General features: G+C 50.1%; 3 protein-coding genes across 6 annotated transcripts in view; all 3 read right to left on the bottom strand.

Moving 5' to 3' along the window:
• Positions 1–248: 248 nt before the first annotated feature.
• Positions 249–7686, bottom strand: si:dkey-93h22.7 (Fc receptor-like protein 5). Of its 3 annotated transcripts, none has more exons than XM_036544843.1 (11): positions 7481–7686; positions 7091–7135; positions 6428–6727; positions 5460–5744; positions 5066–5338; positions 3810–4109; positions 3196–3297; positions 2403–2430; positions 2138–2192; positions 791–856; positions 249–409 (listed from the first exon to the last, which is right to left on the bottom strand). In XM_036544843.1, the coding sequence occupies exons 1-11, from the start codon at positions 7509–7511 to the stop codon at positions 323–325; spliced, it is 1572 nt and encodes a 523-aa protein (XP_036400736.1). In that variant the 5' UTR covers positions 7512–7686; the 3' UTR covers positions 249–322. The 3 variants fall into 3 exon arrangements, with proteins under 3 accessions (XP_036400736.1, XP_036400744.1, XP_036400755.1); XM_036544851.1 differs by having other exon boundaries at positions 3879–4109; XM_036544862.1 differs by having other exon boundaries at positions 335–409; positions 771–856.
• Positions 7687–7861: 175 nt separating this feature from the next.
• On the bottom strand, positions 7862–14702 carry LOC118786972 (Fc receptor-like protein 3). Of its 2 annotated transcripts, none has more exons than XM_036542337.1 (10): positions 14453–14702; positions 14326–14352; positions 13289–13573; positions 12581–12868; positions 11901–12170; positions 10935–11234; positions 10321–10422; positions 10023–10050; positions 9014–9049; positions 7862–8226 (listed from the first exon to the last, which is right to left on the bottom strand). In XM_036542337.1, exons 1-10 carry the CDS (start codon positions 14691–14693, stop codon positions 8115–8117), a joined length of 1689 nt encoding a protein of 562 aa, XP_036398230.1. In that variant the 5' UTR covers positions 14694–14702; the 3' UTR covers positions 7862–8114. The 2 variants fall into 2 exon arrangements, with proteins under 2 accessions (XP_036398230.1, XP_036398238.1); XM_036542345.1 differs by having other exon boundaries at positions 8150–8226; positions 8955–9049.
• Positions 14703–16422: 1720 nt separating this feature from the next.
• The window catches only part of tmc8 (transmembrane channel-like 8), a 12398-nt gene continuing 8533 nt past the window's right edge, over positions 16423–20287 (bottom strand). The window contains exons 13-16 of the mRNA XM_036547671.1: positions 19419–19546; positions 18620–18775; positions 17713–17791; positions 16423–16719 (exon numbers count right to left, since the gene is read on the bottom strand). Coding sequence (XP_036403564.1) covers positions 16513–16719; positions 17713–17791; positions 18620–18775; positions 19419–19546 — 570 coding nt within the window. The 3' untranslated portion in view covers positions 16423–16512. The remainder of the gene's footprint in view (positions 16720–17712; positions 17792–18619; positions 18776–19418; positions 19547–20287) is intronic.

Here is a 20287-nt window from a genome sequence, read left to right as displayed (position 1 = left end):
GTTACCATGGAGACACTGCTGGGTTGCCATGTTGGGCCCAAGCTGGCATTCAGCAGGGAACCAGTGAGGAACATCCCAGCACTGTACCAGGTCAGTCCACGAAGAAACATCACTCTCATTAAAGCTCACACCTGGTACTTACTTCTTTTCACAAAGCTGGTATTTATTCAGATATATATGTATTTACTGAAATAATTATGGTAAAACTCTCTGTCTGTCTTTCTCTCTCTCCCGTCACTCTCCTCCTATTCTTCTCTCTCTCACTAACTCCACTCCCTTCCTCCTTTTCTAGCTTCCCTCTCTTTCCTCCATTGTTCTCTCTTTAGCTCGGGGGAACTTCTTCGTCCATGCAGTTTATTTGCAGGGCCTTTTCTATCTGCTCCCACTCGTCCAGCGACTCTCCCTCGACCTGTGAGAAAGTGAGAATACAAGCAGCCGTGTGTGTTACCATAGGAAATTATCCCTTTTATGTTCAACATCAAGCTCCCACACATCAACCGTGGTCACACAGACCAGCACAGATCCTCGTACGCATGTCTCAGAGCTGAACATAAGAGTTCACGCTTTATCTCTAGTCTACCGTCCTCTCGATCTATCCTGTCTATACCTGTCTTCTATTTAAAAAAGAACTCTACACTAGTTTAGCACTTAACTCAGTATTTTACTGACCGACTTTTCAATCGCTATTCTTAGCATAGTGATGCACTATTTGGAAGCCGCTCTGGGTAAGAGCGTCTGCTAACTGGCGTAATGTAATATAATGTAATAACAGTGTTCATATATGCTCCACCGTGTCTCTGTCCTCCATATTGGCAGCCGTAGCCAGGTCTCCATCTTCCATGTATTCGTCTTCGACCTGAACAGGAACATAAATGGATTAATTTTATTGGCCAATCACCAAATTTAATTCAGTAAATTCAGGCCTCCTAAGTCGGGGGGGGGGGGTCCTGCTCCTTAACCACTATGCTACACTGTTTCCCAGTTCAGTGAGGTATGATCAGTGTACTATATGTCAGACAGAGAGAGTACCAAGAGGAACCCCTTTCAGCTCCGCACAGTAAGGTATCATATTACCAAGCTCCCTTATTTCAAACACAAATTAAACAGCCCTGAGGGACAGACATGCATCCGGCCAGCACAGCCTCAGGTCTCTTCCCTGGAGACAGGGACCTCGACAGAGAAACATGCTGCTGCCAGGTGTGTTCACAGGATAGAGAGGAGAGCAGAAATGAAACACTTTTATTTTGGTGTCTCCGTGCAGGCTGGAGACTGGGAGGCCAGGGGGTTTCCGATGAGGAAGTGATAAGCTTTGGGTTTCACAGCTACTGGCCTTCCTTCAGCTTAGTGACTGATGAGGCTGGCCGCTTGCGTAGGATGCTATGAGCTAAACAGATTCAGAGTTCGGTTTAGAGATTGAGGCTGCAGTGTTTGGCTTTCTCTGTTATTTTTCGAATCCTTCTTGATTTGAATTGTGGTGTACCTGAGAATGAAGCAACACACATAAGATCTGTTTAAAGTATCAGTTATACATTAGAAGACGTCCAAAGAAGTCCAAATTGTCCATATTTACTGCACTCTGTTGAACAATGAAGGTTATTTTCTACAGTACAGCATGTGATGTGGAACAGAGCCCAGATACTACTGGATACTTAACCAGGAGGTCAAGGGTTCCAATCACGTGTGGAACGCTATTCTCACACCTGTTTCTTTTTTTTTTTTTTACAGCAAGTATAAAACAAATAAACCAGAGCTAAGAGTTGTGTGGGTGACCAACTTCAAACACTAGGACATTTTTAAAGAGCAAAAATGCAGGTTTTTCTTACCTTAAAATTTGAGTAAATATAAGCCAATGCATTTATGAATTTAACACAGTGGTGGGAGAGAGAGAGAGAGAGAGAGAGAGAGAGAGGTAGAGAAATGGAGAGAGAGATGGAGAGAGGGAGGGAAGGTGATAGAGAGAGAGAGAGGTAGAGAAATGGAGAGAGAGATGGAGAGAGGGAGGGAAGGTGATAGAGAAAGAGAGAGAGAGAGAAGAGGAAGAGGTAGAGAAATGGAGAGAGAGATGGAGAGAGGGAGGGAAGGTGATAGAGAGAGATGGAGAGAGAGCGCAGCAGTTCAGTGTTAAAGACCTCCATACCAGTTCGTCATCTTCATATTCCATATTGTTCATTGCTGTGGAATTTAAAATCCATCTGAGAGGAAAAGGAATGTGACAAATTAGTAAAAATGCACAACATCAATGCCAATAACAAAATAGTGATGTCAAATAAATGCCACTATTCATGTCTATGCAGCTTTTGTCTTCTCAATGAACATGAATCACTATGTGGAAATTTCATATATCGAAATGCATCAGAGTCCCGTACTGCCATCAGCGGACCGAAAGCCAGGCGGTGACTTACGCGCGCTTCCGTGGGGCTGGTCTTCGCCCTGAAACGCAAGCACACTGCTTTACTGAAGAGCGACACCTAGTGGAAGACTTGTGTTTTTCAGAAAGACGTGGTTAGAGGGACTGCTCTGCTAACTCAGCGCTCAGTGAAATATGACTAAGGTTCCTCTGTGCGCTGCAGGCCAATTCAGTTAAGAATGTCTGAATCAGTGCCCAGCAAGCTGCACAGCACCACAACCTGCTTCTCACTTCCCGGTGACCTTATGACTACCAGAACCGATCATTTCTTCCGCAGTCACATGTAAAAACAGAGTCCGTGTCTGTGTAATTCTGGTGGTGGAATTTTTCTGTTTACAGTTTTTTGTGTAGTCAGATTACTCACACAGAACACTCTTGCCCAATAAATGTCACGCTACTAAACACAGGTATTGTGATTAGGCTGATGTACATCCCACAAAGGGCTTTGAAACAGTGTGCCTTAGATCTCTGAGGGGGATCTGAAAGCCTCAATTCCCCTTTTAGCTGATGCACAGGCAGAGAGAGAGAGAGCGAAACAGGTAAACTCACGGTGTACACACACACACACACACACACACACACACACTCACACACACACACACACACACACACACACACACACATACACACACACACACACGTACACACACACGTACACACACACACACACACGCACACACTCACACACGTGCGCACACACACAGACACACGTACACACACACACGTACACACACACACACACACACACACACACACACGTACACACACGTACACACACATACACTCACGGTGTAATGCTCCATAGATGCAGCAGCCAGTCACCAGACTGCAGAGGAAGAGGAAACAGCCGAGCACCACAGATAACACAGTCACAGGGACACGAGAAGCCACTGGAGGAGGGAAAAAAAGATCACCATTGTCATCATCATCATCATCTTCATCATCATCATCACTGCCATCTTCATCACCACCATGACCATCATCACCATCATCATCATCATCTTCGTCGTCATCATTACCACCATCACCATCACCACCATCGTGATCTTCATCATCATCATCATCATCATCATCATCATCATCATCATCACAGTCACTGATTAACTCAGATTAACTTCCGGTTTACAGACAAATGTCTAGATTCCCATGGTTTAATAGTGACATCAACAGCTGACCATCAGGCCAAAAGCAGGCATGATTAATACAGACGCAAACACATCTACTGTACACAGATATTGAAACAATTTGGGCTTTGAATTTAGCCCTGGCAAATAAGGTGTAACCAAAGCATTACGTGAATCTTTTCATCTGCTAAATAACTGACATGAACATGGAAAATAACATAACATGCAAGGTCTGCAACTTGTAGCTTTCTCTCAACGTGTGAAAAAACACGCCCTACCTGCCCTGTCTACAAAGAGCTTCTCACTGCTGATCCATGCAATGGGGTCAAAGCTGTCTGTCGCCTCACAGTGGTAGGAGCCGGAATTGTGGTCGTTGACGGAGGTGAGAAGCAGAGACCGGCTGTGCTCCTCTATCCTGTGGAAGGGCCCCCGGCTGTCCAGGCCGGAGTCATTCAGAAACCAGTGGAACTGTGGGAAAGTTCCTCTGTCCACCGCACAGCGCAGCCTGACAGACACCCTGTCAGAGCTACCGCTGTCATCATGCTCCAGAGTCAATCTCACACTGCCCCCTACAGGCACTGGGAGGAAAACACAAGGCTCGTTAATAAAACAGTTACACACGTATTAAAACAGCAATACCTCACTGGCCCTGCCTCGCCCATTGGAAAGAATAAGCTGAACACAGGACTGTATGTACCATGAACAGAAAAGTGAAGACTTACAGTAACCATGGAAACACTACAAACAGAAAAGTGGAATAAAAATAAAAATCATAAGTCCTATAAAGAGAGCATGGAGCAGTGGTTGAGTAGCTGGGTTTGTACTGAGAGGACAGCAGGGTGATCTCGGGTCGCCTCTGTGTCCTGAAATACAAGGGCAGCATCTCTCGAACCCGCCTCTTCTCAGTACTTACTCCACACTGGTGGAATGAGCTTCCTGCTGAGATCTGTAGAACAGACTCCCTGGGTGCCTTCAAGAGAAAGCTGAAAACTCATTTCTTCAAGTTTTATCTGTTGTCTACCTTCCTCTCTATCTATCTTATCTATCCCCATTTTCAATAAAAAAACTAGTTCTTCACTAGCTCTTCACTAGTTTAGCACTTAACTCAGTAAGTATCTTACTGAACTCTTGTAATACTTCCTGATAACTACTCTTAGCATAGTGATGCACTTATATGGAAGTCGCTCTGGGTAAGAGCGTCTGCTAAATGATGTAATGTAATGTAATGTAATGTAATGTAATGTAATGGAATGGAATGGAATGGAATGGAATGTCATCACTTATGACAGCAGCTCCTGTGGTGGATCACTGACTGCTGGATCCTGGAGACACCAGCAGTGCTAAAACTAGATTAGCTACAACAGGAAGGAGGTAATGTAATGTAGTGTAATGTGATGTAATGTAACGTGACGTAGCGTAATGACTGGCAGGTCAGGCACTGCTGTGCGACAGACGACTCTGGGGAGATGAGGTGCAGAAGGCTCTGTCTCCGTGTGAGGTCTGCTGCGCTGGGCAGGAGCGTGACGTGACGTACCCACTCTCAGCGGCAGGACGTCGCTGCGCACTCGGCGGTGGCCGTTTTCCGCCACGCAGTGCAGCGCCCCCATGTGGCGGTTCAGCTCGACGGGTATAGGGAAGGAGGCCTGGTGGGAGTGCGTCTCCTCCGAGCCCTGCTGCTCCCCATTTTCGTGGTAGAGGGTGAAGTTGATAGGCAGCGTCCCTCTGCCCGCCTGGCACCTCACCTGCGCCAGGTAGCCCGTGCCGTTCTTCTGCACGCTGAATGAGATGTTGAGTTTGGAAACACCAACTGCAGAGAGGGAAGCAACGATGCATCAGAAAAACCCTGAAAACAAAATGAAACAAAACAAAAGCTGACCTCAAAAAGAGTCGATGGTCGGACTGAGGGGAAGGGAGGAGGGCCACACCACCTTTGACAGTGACGAGCTTCTGTGTGCTGATGGAGGAGTGAACGCTGTCGATCAACTGGTTCCAGGCCAAGCAGGAGTAGTTCCCAGCATCCTCAGAGGTCACGGACACCAATAACAGCCTGTTACCCTCCTGCCGATGACGGGCCTCCACCGATGAGTTACTGATGAGCCACGTGTAACTGATGTCAGTGCCCGCCTTCACACTGCAGGACAGAGTCAGATTCTGCCCCTCAAACACTTCCGCTGGCGACGGGTCTGACGACAGCTCGGCTCCTTCAACAGGCACTGTAACACAGCGCGGGCGAAGCAGACACCGGAGTTCACACAGCTTACGGTTTTAAACATCGCCTCGTTTTCAGGGCTGGATCAGCTCTGAGGTGTGCCTAGCCCAGCAAGTGAACCTGGAACCTGAACCTCCTGGTTATTGTCCCCAGCCACGATGCCATAGCACCGGGGTGCACTAGAGCAGAATCCGTTATAGCTGTAGGTTTTAATCCAAAGAGGGGCACTGTGCCTGACTACAATCCTTAAATAAGATCAGATAACTGACTATGAACGGACTACATGATGCATAAGAAGCTAAACCAATCCTACGAATCTGCCACAGCCAATCCAGCTGTTTGTCTGACACTGTGAAATCCGACACCAATCATATCGGCCAATCACCATCCGCGTGATCGACCTCCCACATCAGACGCCGTGAGGTGATTGCACCACAAACACCGCTACTATTTACTGGAATTTGCAGGAGTCTGATGGCACCAGTTCGGACCGAATCACGCTGGAAATGGGCCTTTCATTTATTTTAAACATAACAGTCTGGTCTGGGAGTGTTGCGTGTTGAAATTGAATGGATACACTTGTGTTCTATAGTGCTGGAAGTCGCTCTGCATAAGAGCATCTGCTAAGTGTAATGTAATATAATGTAATGTGAGAGTCTGGTGCCGGCCTGTGCCCTGGTCACTCACCGATCACTCTGAAGTAGTGGTCCTTGCTTTTCACGGGCTGGATGGCTGTGTTGTTCTGCACGCTGGCATTGCAGTAGAAAAGGCCATCGTACGACAGCTGGATCACGAGTGTGAAATTGGCCGTGTACTCTCCGTGCGCACTGAAGTCTCCGTGTTTCTTAGTGCCGTTATTCCCATACAGAGTATACAGGATGGACTCTTCCTTAGGGGGGTTAGAGAGGCTACAGCTGAAGGTTTCGATGGATTTAACGAAAGAGGCGTCAGGGGCGCTGAGGATTGGAACCCCTAAAACGACGTTTTCTGGAATGAGAGCAAAAGAAACCATCAAACACACACAAGCGCTCTGGAGAGACACCTGAGGCTCGGGAGAGACGCCGCGGCTCAGGAGGGACACCTGAGGCTCGGGAGGGACACCTGAGGCTCGGGAGAGACACCGCGGCTCAGGAGAGACGCCTGAGGCTCAGGAGAGACGCCTGAGGCTCAGGAGAGACGCATGCAGCTCAGGTGGAGCGCAGAGGTGGAAGTGCTCTGCTGCTCCTCTGTCAGAACATACAGACAGTGTGCCAGGGTGTGCATCCTCTGTCAGAACATACAGACAGTGTGCCAGGGTGTGCATCCTCTGTCAGAACATACAGACAGTGTGCGAGGGTGTGCAGTACTTACTGCTGTCTGTGTGGTCACACATGGTGGGAGTGAGACTCCACAAACCTGTAAACAGAGACAAGATGCATTTTTACCCCTATCAAGTGTAACAAACGGGTGTGATTTTCAGAGTCTGTTGTGTTCATGTTGACCTGAGTCTTCTGAGGACTCCTAAGTGTGGTGTGAGTGACAGCAATATATAGCAACACATATGCTGAGAACAGAAAAATGTGGTTTCTAAAGATATTCATGTTCGCTGTTTATATACACACACTTTATCGATTTTAAATATAATTCTAATTCTCTAAAATTCCAAGTCAGAGTTTGAGAATGCCATGACGATGTTGTGTAGTTTAGGATATTGGTATTGGCTGAAAATCAAAAGTCCCTCACACTTCTTGCTTCTCTTACCCAATATCAATGCCACAAGCCTGAGAAACATCACGATGGTGCTCAGTTCGGGTTGCCACGGTTCCCGGCCCCCGGGTTTGTGTGCAGGTGCTGGTTCTGGTCGGGGAGCAGATGGACTCTGGGTTTGTACAGCAGAATAACAGAATCACAGGGCGGTTAGCTCCTCCGAGACCGTTTGTCCGTCCCTGCCCCCCTCCTGCGAAACTGTGGACTGATATGACCCCCCCATGTGCATGTGCCCAGGGTAGATAACAGGAATCCCCCTCCCCCGCACCCCATGTCTGCGTGTTGGCGTTGGTCAGTCTGTGATACGCCCTGACAGGCAGAAACTCAGACGCAAAACACGTTACTTTACATCCTTTATTTCCAGAACTTCCCCACAGAACATCCATACAGCTGGGCCAAGAACAGCTTCAAAGCAGCAAAGAATTTAATGTAAAAACGCAAATAATCAATATAAAAAATCCACACTCAAGCCTAATGACATGCCTCGTTTCACAGCGGTACCTGTTCCCATCATACCAGCGCAAGGTATGGGACACATCCACACTCACTGCTTTTTTCCAGGAAACATGATGATAAAATTACTGCAGAACTACAAAGAGCACAGCTCCGATATCAGACACGAAAACATTCAAGCTCTGTGTTCCCTGTGCAGACTAAAATATGGGGAGACTGATGCCGAGTTTGCGGTGCAGGAAGGCCGGGGTGCGCCCCTCTCTGCCGGTCCGTCGGCCCTCAGGGTCCTTTGGGAAGCAAAGAAACACAGACACCTCTCACTTTCAGGGAGACAGAGCGGTGTAGTGGTGAACCGCAGGGCTTACTGGTTCTGTTTGTGGCAGAGGCACTGGTACTGTACCCTCAGGCAAAGTACTTCAGCCCTAATGGCCTTGGTAAATATCCAGCTTTATAAATGGGTAACATGTGAAATTGCAACAATATAAATTGCACTGGGAAAGAGCGTGTATGTAAATCTAATGTCTGCGTGTCCTTTTTACCTCATTTATATACTTCTATCTTATATTCTTTCATTTTCAGTTGAATATCCCTCACTTCAAAGGGCAGTAAGTCCCATCACAGACATGTTTACTAGAAATGTATTTCTTAACACATTAGGTAACAGGCAAACCTCAGTTATTAATCTTACAGTATTTCTGTAAGGTCAAATGTTTCTGTCCTTACTGCTGAGTCTTTCAGAGGACTGTAAGTGTTGGGAGGTAGTAAGCGTCAGCGTTTCATTGCGATTGCATCCGCTGTCTGATTTGCTTGTACACGTCAGTGTTCAGTGCGGTACAGGGCAGAACGGAGTCTTTGCAGGCCTGAGGCAGAGCGGAACAGGCCGGGTGGGGCTCTGTGTGGAGCAGTGTTTAGTAAAAGCAGAACGCTATTGGCGGCCATGCGTCAGCCTGCCTGCGTGTCTCCTGAGACGAGCGTCAGGGAGAGCAGCAGAGTGCCGTGCTGAGAGCGATCCTACCATATTCCAAATGTCATGGTGTCACGCTACTGCTAGACTCCGCCTCCGTGACCTCTGACCTGGAGCGGACGGCAGAGAGAGCGAAGGCACTGGATCTGCAGAGACATAAGAGTCAGAGAGAGAGATAGGAGTCAGAGAGAGAGACAGGAGTCAGAGAGAGAGACAGGAGTCAGAGAGAGAGATAGGAGTCAGAGAGAGAGACAGGAGTCAGAGAGAGAGATAGGAGTCAGAGAGAGAGACAGGAGTCAGAGAGAGAGATAGGAGTCAGAGAGAGAGACAGGAGTCAGAGAGAGAGACAGGAGTCAGAGAGAGAGACAGGAGTCAGAGAGAGAGATAGGAGTCAGAGAGAGAGATAGGAGAGATATAAGAGTCACAGAGAGAGATAAGAGTCAGAGAGAGAGATAGGAGTTGGGAGTCAGAGAGAGAGATAGGAGTCAGAGAGAGAGACAGGAGTCAGAGAGAGAGATAGGAGTCAGAGAGAGAGATAGGAGAGATATAAGAGTCACAGAGAGAGATAAGAGTCAGAGAGAGAGATAGGAGTTGGGAGTCAGAGAGAGAGATAGGAGTCAGAGAGAGAGATAGAAGACAGAGAGAGTTGGGAGTCAGAGAGAGAGATAGGAGTCAGAGAGAGAGATAGGAGTCAGAGAGAGAGATAGGAGACAGAGAGAGAGTTGGGAGTCAGAGAGAGAGATAGGAGTCAGAGAGAGAGATAAGAGTCAGAGAGAGAGATAGGAGACAGAGAGAGAGTTGGGAGTCAGAGAGAGAGATAGGAGTCAGAGAGAGAGATAAGAGTCAGAGATAGGAGTTGGGAGTCAGAGAGAGAGATAGGAGTCAGAGAGTCATGAAGAGAGAAGGGAGACAGAGAGAGAGTTGGGAGTCAGAGAGGGGGACAAATGGGAGAGATACAGAGAAATGAGAATCAGAAAGTGAGAGATATGGGAGTCAGATATATAGAGAGATGAGAGACAGAGAGACAGCGATTTGAGTCATAGCGAATCAGAGATTCCCAGCCTTGCAGAGTGTTACAGTATGATGGCTCTGCGCAGACAGGTCCTCTGTGGGTCATACCTGGTCCGCAGGTGGCTGTCCACCTCCCCTGGAAGAGAGAGAGGACGGTTACAGGGCTGTGATCTGGCAGCGCTCTGGGGGCTGCAGGTTTCATTCCCAGGAGGGGCATAGCCGCTATTCGCCTGTTTGCAGGTATCTAACCTGAATGGATTCAGTGAATATGCAGCTGTGAAAACGGGTACTGGGTGAAAATATCAGCTGCGTGAGTTTCTCTCAATCAGCATAATCATAACGATAATAACATGTCACATCAGAATGAGACACCATGAGCACAGGCTGTTGGTAGGGATATACTCACTGTTAGATAAGGCGAATATGCAGCACACACTTCCCAGAATGCCCAGGAGCAGGAAAAGGCAGAACATGATGGCGATGACCTCACTGGAAACCACGCCCAGCCCTGAGAGAGAGAGGGAGAGAGAGGGAGAGAGAGAGAATCAGCTAATCGATCAATCAATCAATCAATCAGTCAAAACTGACATTATGATACTGTATACCTGTAACTTGCCTGAGAAGACTTTAACTCAAGTGGCATGTGATTGACATCACTGTGACTGTGGTAGAACCCACATTTCATATTAGACTGTGCTTGAAAGGTGGACAACTTACATCTGAGCGGGATCTACCCCTTACACACAAAGCCACGAGGGGGCGACTTAGCACATGTGGTGGAGGAAGCAAGTTATTGTGACTCGCAGGTTGAAATACCACCATGATAGTGTACCTTTGAGAATTACTTCCACTAAATATTCAGGTATGTAAATGGATAAGATGAAAGATACAAGCCCCTCTGCATAACAGCATCTGCTGAAGTGAATAATCAAACGCAATGTTAACAGAAAAGCAGTATTAATGATATTTTGCTGTGTATTTCTGTGTGTTGAGTGATTCTGGATGGAGGTATTTGTTCACCTGTCGTATGAACGAGGGCTTTTTGACTCAGAATCCACGAGCTGTTATCAAAGCTGTCCTTGGCCTGGCAGTGGTAGTACCCAGAAATCTGTGGGGTTATGGAGGTGAGGAGGAGTGTGTGGCCGGGCTTGGTGATGATGTAAGAGTCGCCCTCCCGCTCCAGGAGTGTGTTGTTCAGAAACCAGGCATACATGGGGAAGGTTCCCCGCCCCACAGCACAGTGCAGCCTCACTCCCACAGCTCTGGAGTCCACGCTGTAGAGATACTCCACCCACAGGTGCACATCGCCCCCTACAGGGACTACAGACACAATACACCCTCAAACACAACAGACAGAAACATGGCAGTGTAGCACAGTGGTGAGGAGGAGGGCTTGTAACCGAAAGGTTGCTGGTTTGATTCCCTGCTGGGGCACTGCTGTTGTACCCTTGGGCAAGGTACTAAACACACAGTTGCCTCAGTAAATATCCTCCTGTAACTATATCCTCCTATAATCCTGTATTAATGGATAACATTAATACAAATTGTAACCTGTGTAAGTCGCTCTGGATAAGAGCATCTGCTAAACGACAATAATGTAATGTAGGCACATGCGAATCCAGCATAACACACACACACACACACTCACACACACACACACTCACACACACACATACACACACTCACACACACACTCACACACACTCACATACACACACACACACTCACACACACACACGCACACACACACACTCACACACACAGGCACACACACACACACACACACACGCACACACACACACTCACACACAGGCGCACACACACACACACACACACACACTCACACACACACGCACACGCACACACACACACTCACACACACACACACACACTCACACACACACACGCACACACACACACTCACACACACAGGCACACACACACAGACACACACACGCAGGTTCCGCGGGGTGTGGCGCCTCGTACCCACTTCCAGGCGCAGTGCTGGGCCGTCCAGTTTCCGGAGCTGGTCCCGGGCCCTGCACCGCAGCTCCCCGGCACTCTGACCTGGAGTCACGGGCACCGAGAAGCTGGCACTCAGAGACGCTGCTGTCCTGTTTCCCAGCAGCGCCTGATCCAGGAACAGCCAGAAGCACACCGGTGGCGTACCCCTGGACGACCGGCACGTCACGTTGGCATGGTAACCCCACGCGCTTTTGCTCACCGTAAAGGAGACCTGCGGCTCTGACAGGAAAACTGTGAATAACAGGAATAAATATATTCAAAAAAATATATATCGCTACATAAAAAGATAAACTGTTAAAAATGCAAAATATTTCAGTGACATTCCTATAAATGTGTTTGTAGTCATTTCGCAATTTAGTAATTTTGCACTTGGTAGCCATTTTTCATTTTGCCCTGTGTCTTCCCCACACGGTTTTATTACTGTGATTCTACTGCACATTTAGCCTGATAAACAGCTGTCATTAGCATCCAGTTCTGCCTGACTTTGGAGCAACCCACACAGTGATATTCATGTTGAAACAGAAAATCCTAGATCTGACATCTTTACAACTCTTTGCATATACAACATGCAAGTATAACTTCCTAGCCCTTTATGTTATAATATTTATTGTGTCCACATCCAGGCTGGGGGCCCGCTTCACCTTTGACCCTGACGGGGACCTCGGGACTGTTGGAGACTCGGGTATTGGCCAGCGCGTTCGCCACCCTGCAGTAGTAGCTTCCTGCGTCACTCTCGGAAACCGCGGCGATGACCAGCGCATTGCCCCTCACCAGGTAGCGCGGGTCACCGGAGATCTCCTTCTGGTTGAAGAACCACAGGTAGGACAGGTGGGAGCCTCTCTGCACCTGGCAGCTCAGGGCCAGCATCTCCCCCTCGGCCAGCACCGGCGGGTCGGGATCCGACACCACACCGGCTCCGCGGACGGGAACTGAGAGACAAGCGCGAGGGGTCAGCACCAGAACCCGTGGCAGAAAGGACAAAACCCAGACACCCGGAACCACAGGAGCGAGCGGCACTCTGGCACAGGGAAGGGGCGCCAGTGAGGCTGCGTTCGGAGGAATGTAATCAATGAAAGAGGCAGATTCACACTGCAGCCGCTCATGGAAAATACTGTGTTCTGATTGGATCTTTATATGGACGGGGGGGGGGGGGGGGGGGGGGGGGGCTGTTGCATTAATCCTTAATTAAGGAATCAGTCCTGCCAATCAAAACCTGGGTTAGAGTACTATACATGCCACATTCTAACACACACACACACACACATCGACACACACTCACACATATACACTCACACACACACGCGCACACACACTCACACACACACACACACATGTTAGCTGGTACTCACTCACTACTCTCAGATGGATAGTGTTGCTGGACAGAGGGGGAAGCTGGGCACTCCCCCCCACCCTGACCCTGCAGTGGTATCTCCCGCCGGTGCTGTTGGACACTCTGAGCTGGAATGTGGCGGGCTGGTTGTCCTCGGGGGTGCGGTTCACCACCAAGCCCCCGTCTCTCAGGAGCTGGTAGCTGACGGGCTGTGGAAGACCTGGTGCCTCACACCGAAACTCAATCCTGGAGTCCAGGTAGGCCATGTCCGGCCCGCTGAGGACCGGGGCCTGCACCGACTCACCTGCACAAGTGAGGGAACTGTCAATACAGCGTCACTGTGTCAGGCCCTGAGGTCACTGCGTCACACCCTGAGGTCACTGCGTTACACCCTGAGGTCACTGCGTCAGGCTCTGAGGTCTCTGCGTTACACCCTGAGGTCACTGCATCAGGCTCTGAGGTCACTGCGTCATGCCCTAAGGTCACTGCGTCACACCCTGAGGTCACTGCATCAGGCCCTGAGGTCACTGCGTCACACCCTGAGGTCACTGCGTCACACCCTGAGGTCACTGCGTCACCTCCTGAGGTCACTGCGTCACACCCTGAGGTCACTGCATCAGGCCCTGAGGTCACTGCGTCACACCGTGAGGTCACTGCGTCAGGCCCTAAGGTCACTGCGTCACACCCTGAGGTCACTGCATCAGGCCCTGAGGTCACTGCGTCACACCCTGAGGTCACTGCGTCACACCCTGAGGTCTCTGCGTCACCCCCTGAGGTCACTGCGTCACACCCTGAGGTCACTGCATCAGGCCCTGAGGTCACTGCGTCACACCGTGAGGTCACTGCGTCAGGCCCTGAGGTCACTGCGTCACACCCTGAAGTCACTGCGTCACACCCTGAGGTCACTGCATCAGGCTCTGAGGTCTCTGTGTCACACCCTGAGGTCACTGTGTCACACCCTGAGGTCACTGCGTCAGGTCTTATTAGCACAGCAGTGACGTGACCACGCTACTCATGTCTTTTTTAAAGCCTTCGGATGAACAGGACACTACATACCAAACTGCATCCAAAGACCAGCCAAAACTGAAAAGCAAAACAGAAAACACACAAATCATTGCAGTCCAGGGCGTAAATGCTGTTACAGAAAACGTGGGGTTCCTGTTTTAAAGTTCAGCAAACTCACCCAAGACTGGCACCAAGCACAAAGGCCTGGCCTTCATCTCTCCCAGCTGCTGCCTCGGGGGCACTGTGGTTCTGCACGCGTGAGATCGGGTGTGTGAGCCAGCGTGTGCGAGATCGGATGTGTGAGCATGCGTGTGTGAGATCAGGTGTGTGAGCCAGCGTGTGCGAGATCGGGTGTGTGAGCATGCGTGTGTGAGATCGGGTGTGTGAGCCAGCGTGCGCGAGATCAGGAGTGTGAGCATGCGTGTGTGAGATCGTGTGTGTGAGCCAGCGTGTGCGAGATCGGGTGTGTGAGCATGCGTGTGTGAGATCGGGTGTGTGCGAGAGCGTGTATGTGTGTGAGAGCGCATGTGAGTTTGTGTGAGGTGAGGACAGGGTGTTACACACACAGGCCTGCTTCTGCACCATGTGCAGGGTGGAGATAGCAGAAACGGATTCTCACACACCCACCCTGCACTCGTCCCGGGTGCAGAGAGGGCGTGGCCAGGCCAGCAGTAATGTGCTTAGCCTGGAGGACGCACTAGCAGGCAAACACAGTCTAACCTGCAGAGATCACACACTGTGAGGCAAACCTCCCCACAGCGGGGTGGGACACCGCAGGAGAGACCATCTGGAGCTGTGCTGAGGGGGAGTGGAGGGAGAAGGTGGAGCGGTACCGCGTAGCGTGACAGGGAGACCCAGGGAATCATACGCGTGAATTAATGACTGAATGAATTGGTGGATGAATGAATAAACTGAATGAATGAATTAGTTAATTAAAGAATGTACCAGTGAATGGATTAATGAACAAATTGATGAAAAACAAATGGCTGATTGACTGAAGGAATGAATGAATGAATCAATGAATGAATAAATGGATGGATGAATGTAACTTTGTGGCTTTATTGACAAAAAAGACATATGCACTGCTGAAGACTGCCAACAAGTTGCCTTGACGATAACATGTTTTGCATTACAGCTGCTGTTGATTTCATACAACACACTGACAAAAGTAACAAGACACATTTTTAATTTCACATAATAGAACTGGAGTATCTGATGCTGACATTCATTCATATTTACAAATGAGAGAGCGCTCGGGGAGGGTCAGGGGGCAGGGCAGCATCAGAGAGGAGGGTGGATCGTTAGTGCAAGCGAGTGATGTGATTGGTCAGATGGAGGCATAAAGTGACACTGTGAGGGAGACCTGGGAGCTCATTAATGCCGTGTAATTCACCCAGTGACAGAGACAGGCTGTGAGCTGAGCTTTACCGGTCTGAGACACGGTGACAGGCTGTGAGCTGAGCTTTACCGGTCTGAGACACTGTGACAGGCTGTGAGCTGAGCTTTACCGGTCTGAGACACTGTGACAGGCTGTGAGCTGAGCTTTAACGGTCTGAGACACGGTGACAGGCTGTGAGCTGAGCTTTACCAGTCTGAGACACTGTGACAGGCTGTGAGGGCTGTGAGCTGAGCTTTACCGGTCTGAGACACGGTGACAGGCTGTGAGCTGAGCTTTACCGGTCTGAGACACTGTGACAGGCTGTGAGCTGAGCTTTACCGGTCTGAGACACTGTGACAGGCTGTGAGCTGAGCTTTACCGGTCTGAGACACTGTGACAGGCTGTGAACTGAGCTTTACCGGTCTGAGACACGGTGACAGGCTGTGAGCTGAGCTTTACCGGTCTGAGACACTGTGACAGGCTGGGAGCTGAGCTTTAACGGTCTGAGACACTGTGACAGGCTGTGAGCTGAGCTTTACCGGTCTGAGACACTGTGACAGGCTGTGAGGGCTGTGAGCTGAGCTTTACCGGTCTGAGACACTGTGACAGGCTGTGAGGGCTGTGAGCTGAGCTTTAACGGTCTGAGACACTGTGACAGGCTGTGAGGGCTGTGAGCTGAGCTTTACCGGTCTGAGACACTGTGACAGGCTGTGAGGGCTGTGAGCTGAGCTTTACCGGTCTGAGAGACGGTGACAGGCTGGGAGCTGAGCTTTAACGGTCTGAGACACTGTGACAGGCTGTGAGGGCTGTGAGCTGAGCTTTAACGGTCTGAGACACTGTGACAGGCTGTGAGCTGAGCTTTACCGGTCTGAGGCACTGTGACAGGCTGTGCCACACGGCTCACTCACACTCCTCATCAGCAGGGGCTGGAACCCCAAGGGGTCCTTCATCTCAAGAGGACGGCTGTCTGCCTCTGTCCCCTCGGAAACGCTGCTCTTCAGGCCCCGGGCGCGGCTTCTGAGCAAGGTGGAGTGCTTCTTCACCAGGAAACGTTTATCTGCACTGCACTGCAGGGGGAGACAGTGGGACACATGTTCAGGAAGCTTTTACCTAAGCCATGCTAACAGAGAGGAACGGGAAAGAGGGAGAAAGGCATTCTGGGGAAATTTCCCCTAGACCAGTGTTTCTCAATCCTACTCCTGGAGCGCCCCTATCCTGCATATCTTTTATCTATCCTTACTGCTTGATTAAATCAGGTGTACTCAGCTAATCAAAAGTGCCACTGATGAGTTCAGTCAGGTAGGTAGAACAGGGAAAGATGGAAAATGTGCGGAGCAGGGGGGCCCCAGGAGCAGGATTGAGAATCAGTGCCCTAGACCATTATATCTGAGGGAGCTGCAGGTGTGAACCCCCCAGGGCTCAGAAGAGGAGTCACAAAAGCACCAGCATCAGGATTCCTCTCTCTGTCACAAACCAGTGAGAAGATGCACATACTGAAAGCAGTCCTGCACATACATTTATGTATTTAATGACCTATAAACAGATATATTTATGCATGTAAACATTATACGGGTCCAACTCTAAATGTGTTTGTGCATTCGGCAGCTCTCGCTCTTGCCCAAACATTAACATAATACATTGATTGCAAGGCATAGCCTATAATATCTTATCTAAATAAACAGACGAATTGTCCCAAGATTATTGACAGCCAGGGCATAAGACGACCTGCACCCTCTGGTGCGTGTGTGTGTGTGTGTGTGTGTGTTTGAGAGAGAGAGAGTGACAGAGAAAGGGGAAGAGAAGGTGGAAGGTGGAGTAGTAATCACAGCCTAGCCTGGAGCATGCAATTCGGAGAGCCTCTAACGTAAGCCTATTGCATGCAATGTTTCTGTAAGTTATTTATAACTTCATCGGAATGCTGCTTTGTCACTTTTTGACCCGACCCGCCCGAACCTGTAATATTTTCTAGCAAGCTTACCCGAACCCACCCGACCCGCGGGTCAACCTGTGCATCACTAAAGGATGAGCAGGGAGCCAGGCTCAGCCTGCCAGACACCCACCATGACCAGCATGTCCTTCAGTCTCTCGATGGCTTTGCGATTGGCCCGGCCCTGGGACACGTAGGACGTGAGGAGGATGCTGTGGAGAGACACAGAGACACTCAGGTTCTGCCTCATCACTGGCCCAGTGTACACGGCTGAAACAAAGAGGACGTGACTCAAACTGTCTGCCACCAAATCACATCCACCCACATCCAAACCGCATCCACCCACATCCAAACCACATCCACACCACATCCACCCACATCCAAACCACATCCACACCACATCCACCCACGCCCAAACCACATCCAAACCGCATCCACCCATGTCCAAACCACATCCACCCACGCCCAAACCACATCCAAACCACATCCACCCACATCCAAACCACATTGTAGCGAAGGGCCTCGAACCTGGGTCTACGGGGTACCAACCATGTGACTTTGACCGTGACGCCAAAGAGCCAGGCTCATTGGTATGGCAGTCAGAGCGCATACTCAACCGTAGTGACGGCACTCCGTCACACTGCCCTCCACTTTGGGAAGCGCGCCCATGCACTTCACGCACCATGGCGTGCCTCACGCATTCTCCTGCCGTACCTCTCCCATCCCAGGGTGCCCCACTCACCAGCGCTTCACCCATCTCTGGGGTCCTTCACACACTGGGGTCAACCGAACCTGGGGGTCCCTCATACAGCTCACACACCGGGCACGCCTCCGATGGCCTCACGGCAAGCCATCCCATCTGACACCATTTGTAACCAGGCTCTTTGGCGTCGCGGTCAAATTGGCATGGTTGGTACCCCGTAGACCCGGGTTCGAGGCCGGGTGGGGTGACTGCTCTCGCCCTTTGCTACACACATCCAAACTACATCCAAACCACATCCAAACCACGTCCAAACTACATCCAAACCACATCCACCCACATCTCTGCCAGGATGAGTGGCAGGGCGAAGGCCTCGGATCTGAGGTAGCGGGCGATGCTCGGACCCGGGGCAGGGAGGGTGTCCACGCACACGGCTGTCACGTTGAAGACGGAGTCACTGCCCTGGAACGGCCCGCAGCCCGCAGAGGGCGCCATCCTGCAGGGGCGAGAGCACATGGCGCAAAGGATGCTGGGAATGTGAGTATACATCACTGCGTGTTCAGCATCAGGGCCTGTTGCAGGCACACAACCTCATCAGAAATCTGGCTCGTGATCCAGTGGGATCCCAGTCACTGTCAGATCCAGTGATCCTCTGTCAGGGATCTTGCAGTCACTGTCCTGAGTGATCCCAGGGTTAGGGTTAGATGTACTAAGCACCTCATAACCAGCTCTGTGAGGAACAGTGACTGATGGGTGCTTGAAATAGGCACTGGGTTTTTCCCAGAGAGTCTGAATGAACAGCAGCTCCACCGGGGGGGTGGCTGATCACATGATCCATGCAGGCAAATGACTGCTTATCCTCCAGAGATCAGAGGCACAGCAGGTGCTGTCTGAAACCCCGCAGTAGCCAGGAATTACACATATGTTTTTGATTAGTAAAAAAATCATAGGAAAAACTATTCTTATGATGTGATCTATTAGAAGGATAACCCACTGAAACAACACTAAACTGAAAAATAAAAATAAATCAGATCCCATCTAATGGAAATAACCTGCATGTATCTGAGGCAGACAGAGAGACAGAGGGACAGAGAGGGTCTGCATGGGTCTGCCAGTGCAGTCAGGCTGTAGCCTCCTACCTCAGGTTGATGCTCAGAGCCACCACAGCCATGAGGAGCCCTAACAGCAGCATGAAGTGGAACAGGACGGACGACTGGGACCCCCGAAACATGCGCTGAGCTGGCGCACAGCACCGGAACAGCACAAACTGCAGGGGAGAGAGCATAACTGAGCCAAACCGGGCCAAACGGAGCCACACTGCAGGGGAGAGAGCAGAACCGAACCAAACCGGGCCAAACGGAGCCACACTGCAGGGGAGAGAGCAGAACCGAACCAAACCGGGCCAAACAGAACCACACTGCCGGGGAGAGAGCAGAACCGAACCAAACCGGGCCGAACAGAGCCACACTGCAGGGGAGAGAGCGGAACTGACAAACATCACCACAAAGGCAGGTCTATGTTGGGGTCAGTGTTGGCTCACAACATGGTGAAGATAAACACAGAGCTTTTGTGATATCAGACACAGATTAGATTAGCAATCCCGCACACTGTAACTGATAAACACAACCTGTTTAAACTACAGGATGCAGACATCAGCGATCACACGCAGACTGTGGAGCGGGATCGGCCATAGAGACACACACATCAGCGATCACACGCAGACTGTGGACGTGTTTGGCCATAGAGACACAGACATCAGCGATCACACGCAGACTGTGGACGTGTTTGGCCATAGAGACACATACATTACCGATCACACACAGACTGTGGACGTGTTTGGCCATAGAGACACAGACATCAGCGATCACACGCAGACTGTGGACGTGTTTGGCCATAGAGACACAGACATCAGCGATCACACGCAGACTGTGGACGTGTTTGGCCATAGAGACACATACATTACCGATCACACGCAGACTGTGGACGTGTTTGGCCATAGAGACACAGA

Source organism: Megalops cyprinoides, chromosome 1, assembly GCF_013368585.1.
Source record: "Megalops cyprinoides isolate fMegCyp1 chromosome 1, fMegCyp1.pri, whole genome shotgun sequence".
In the NCBI taxonomy this organism is placed as follows: domain Eukaryota; kingdom Metazoa; phylum Chordata; class Actinopteri; order Elopiformes; family Megalopidae; genus Megalops; species Megalops cyprinoides.
Note: the sequence above shows the minus strand (reverse complement) of the source record. Positions and strands in the feature narration are given on the sequence as shown.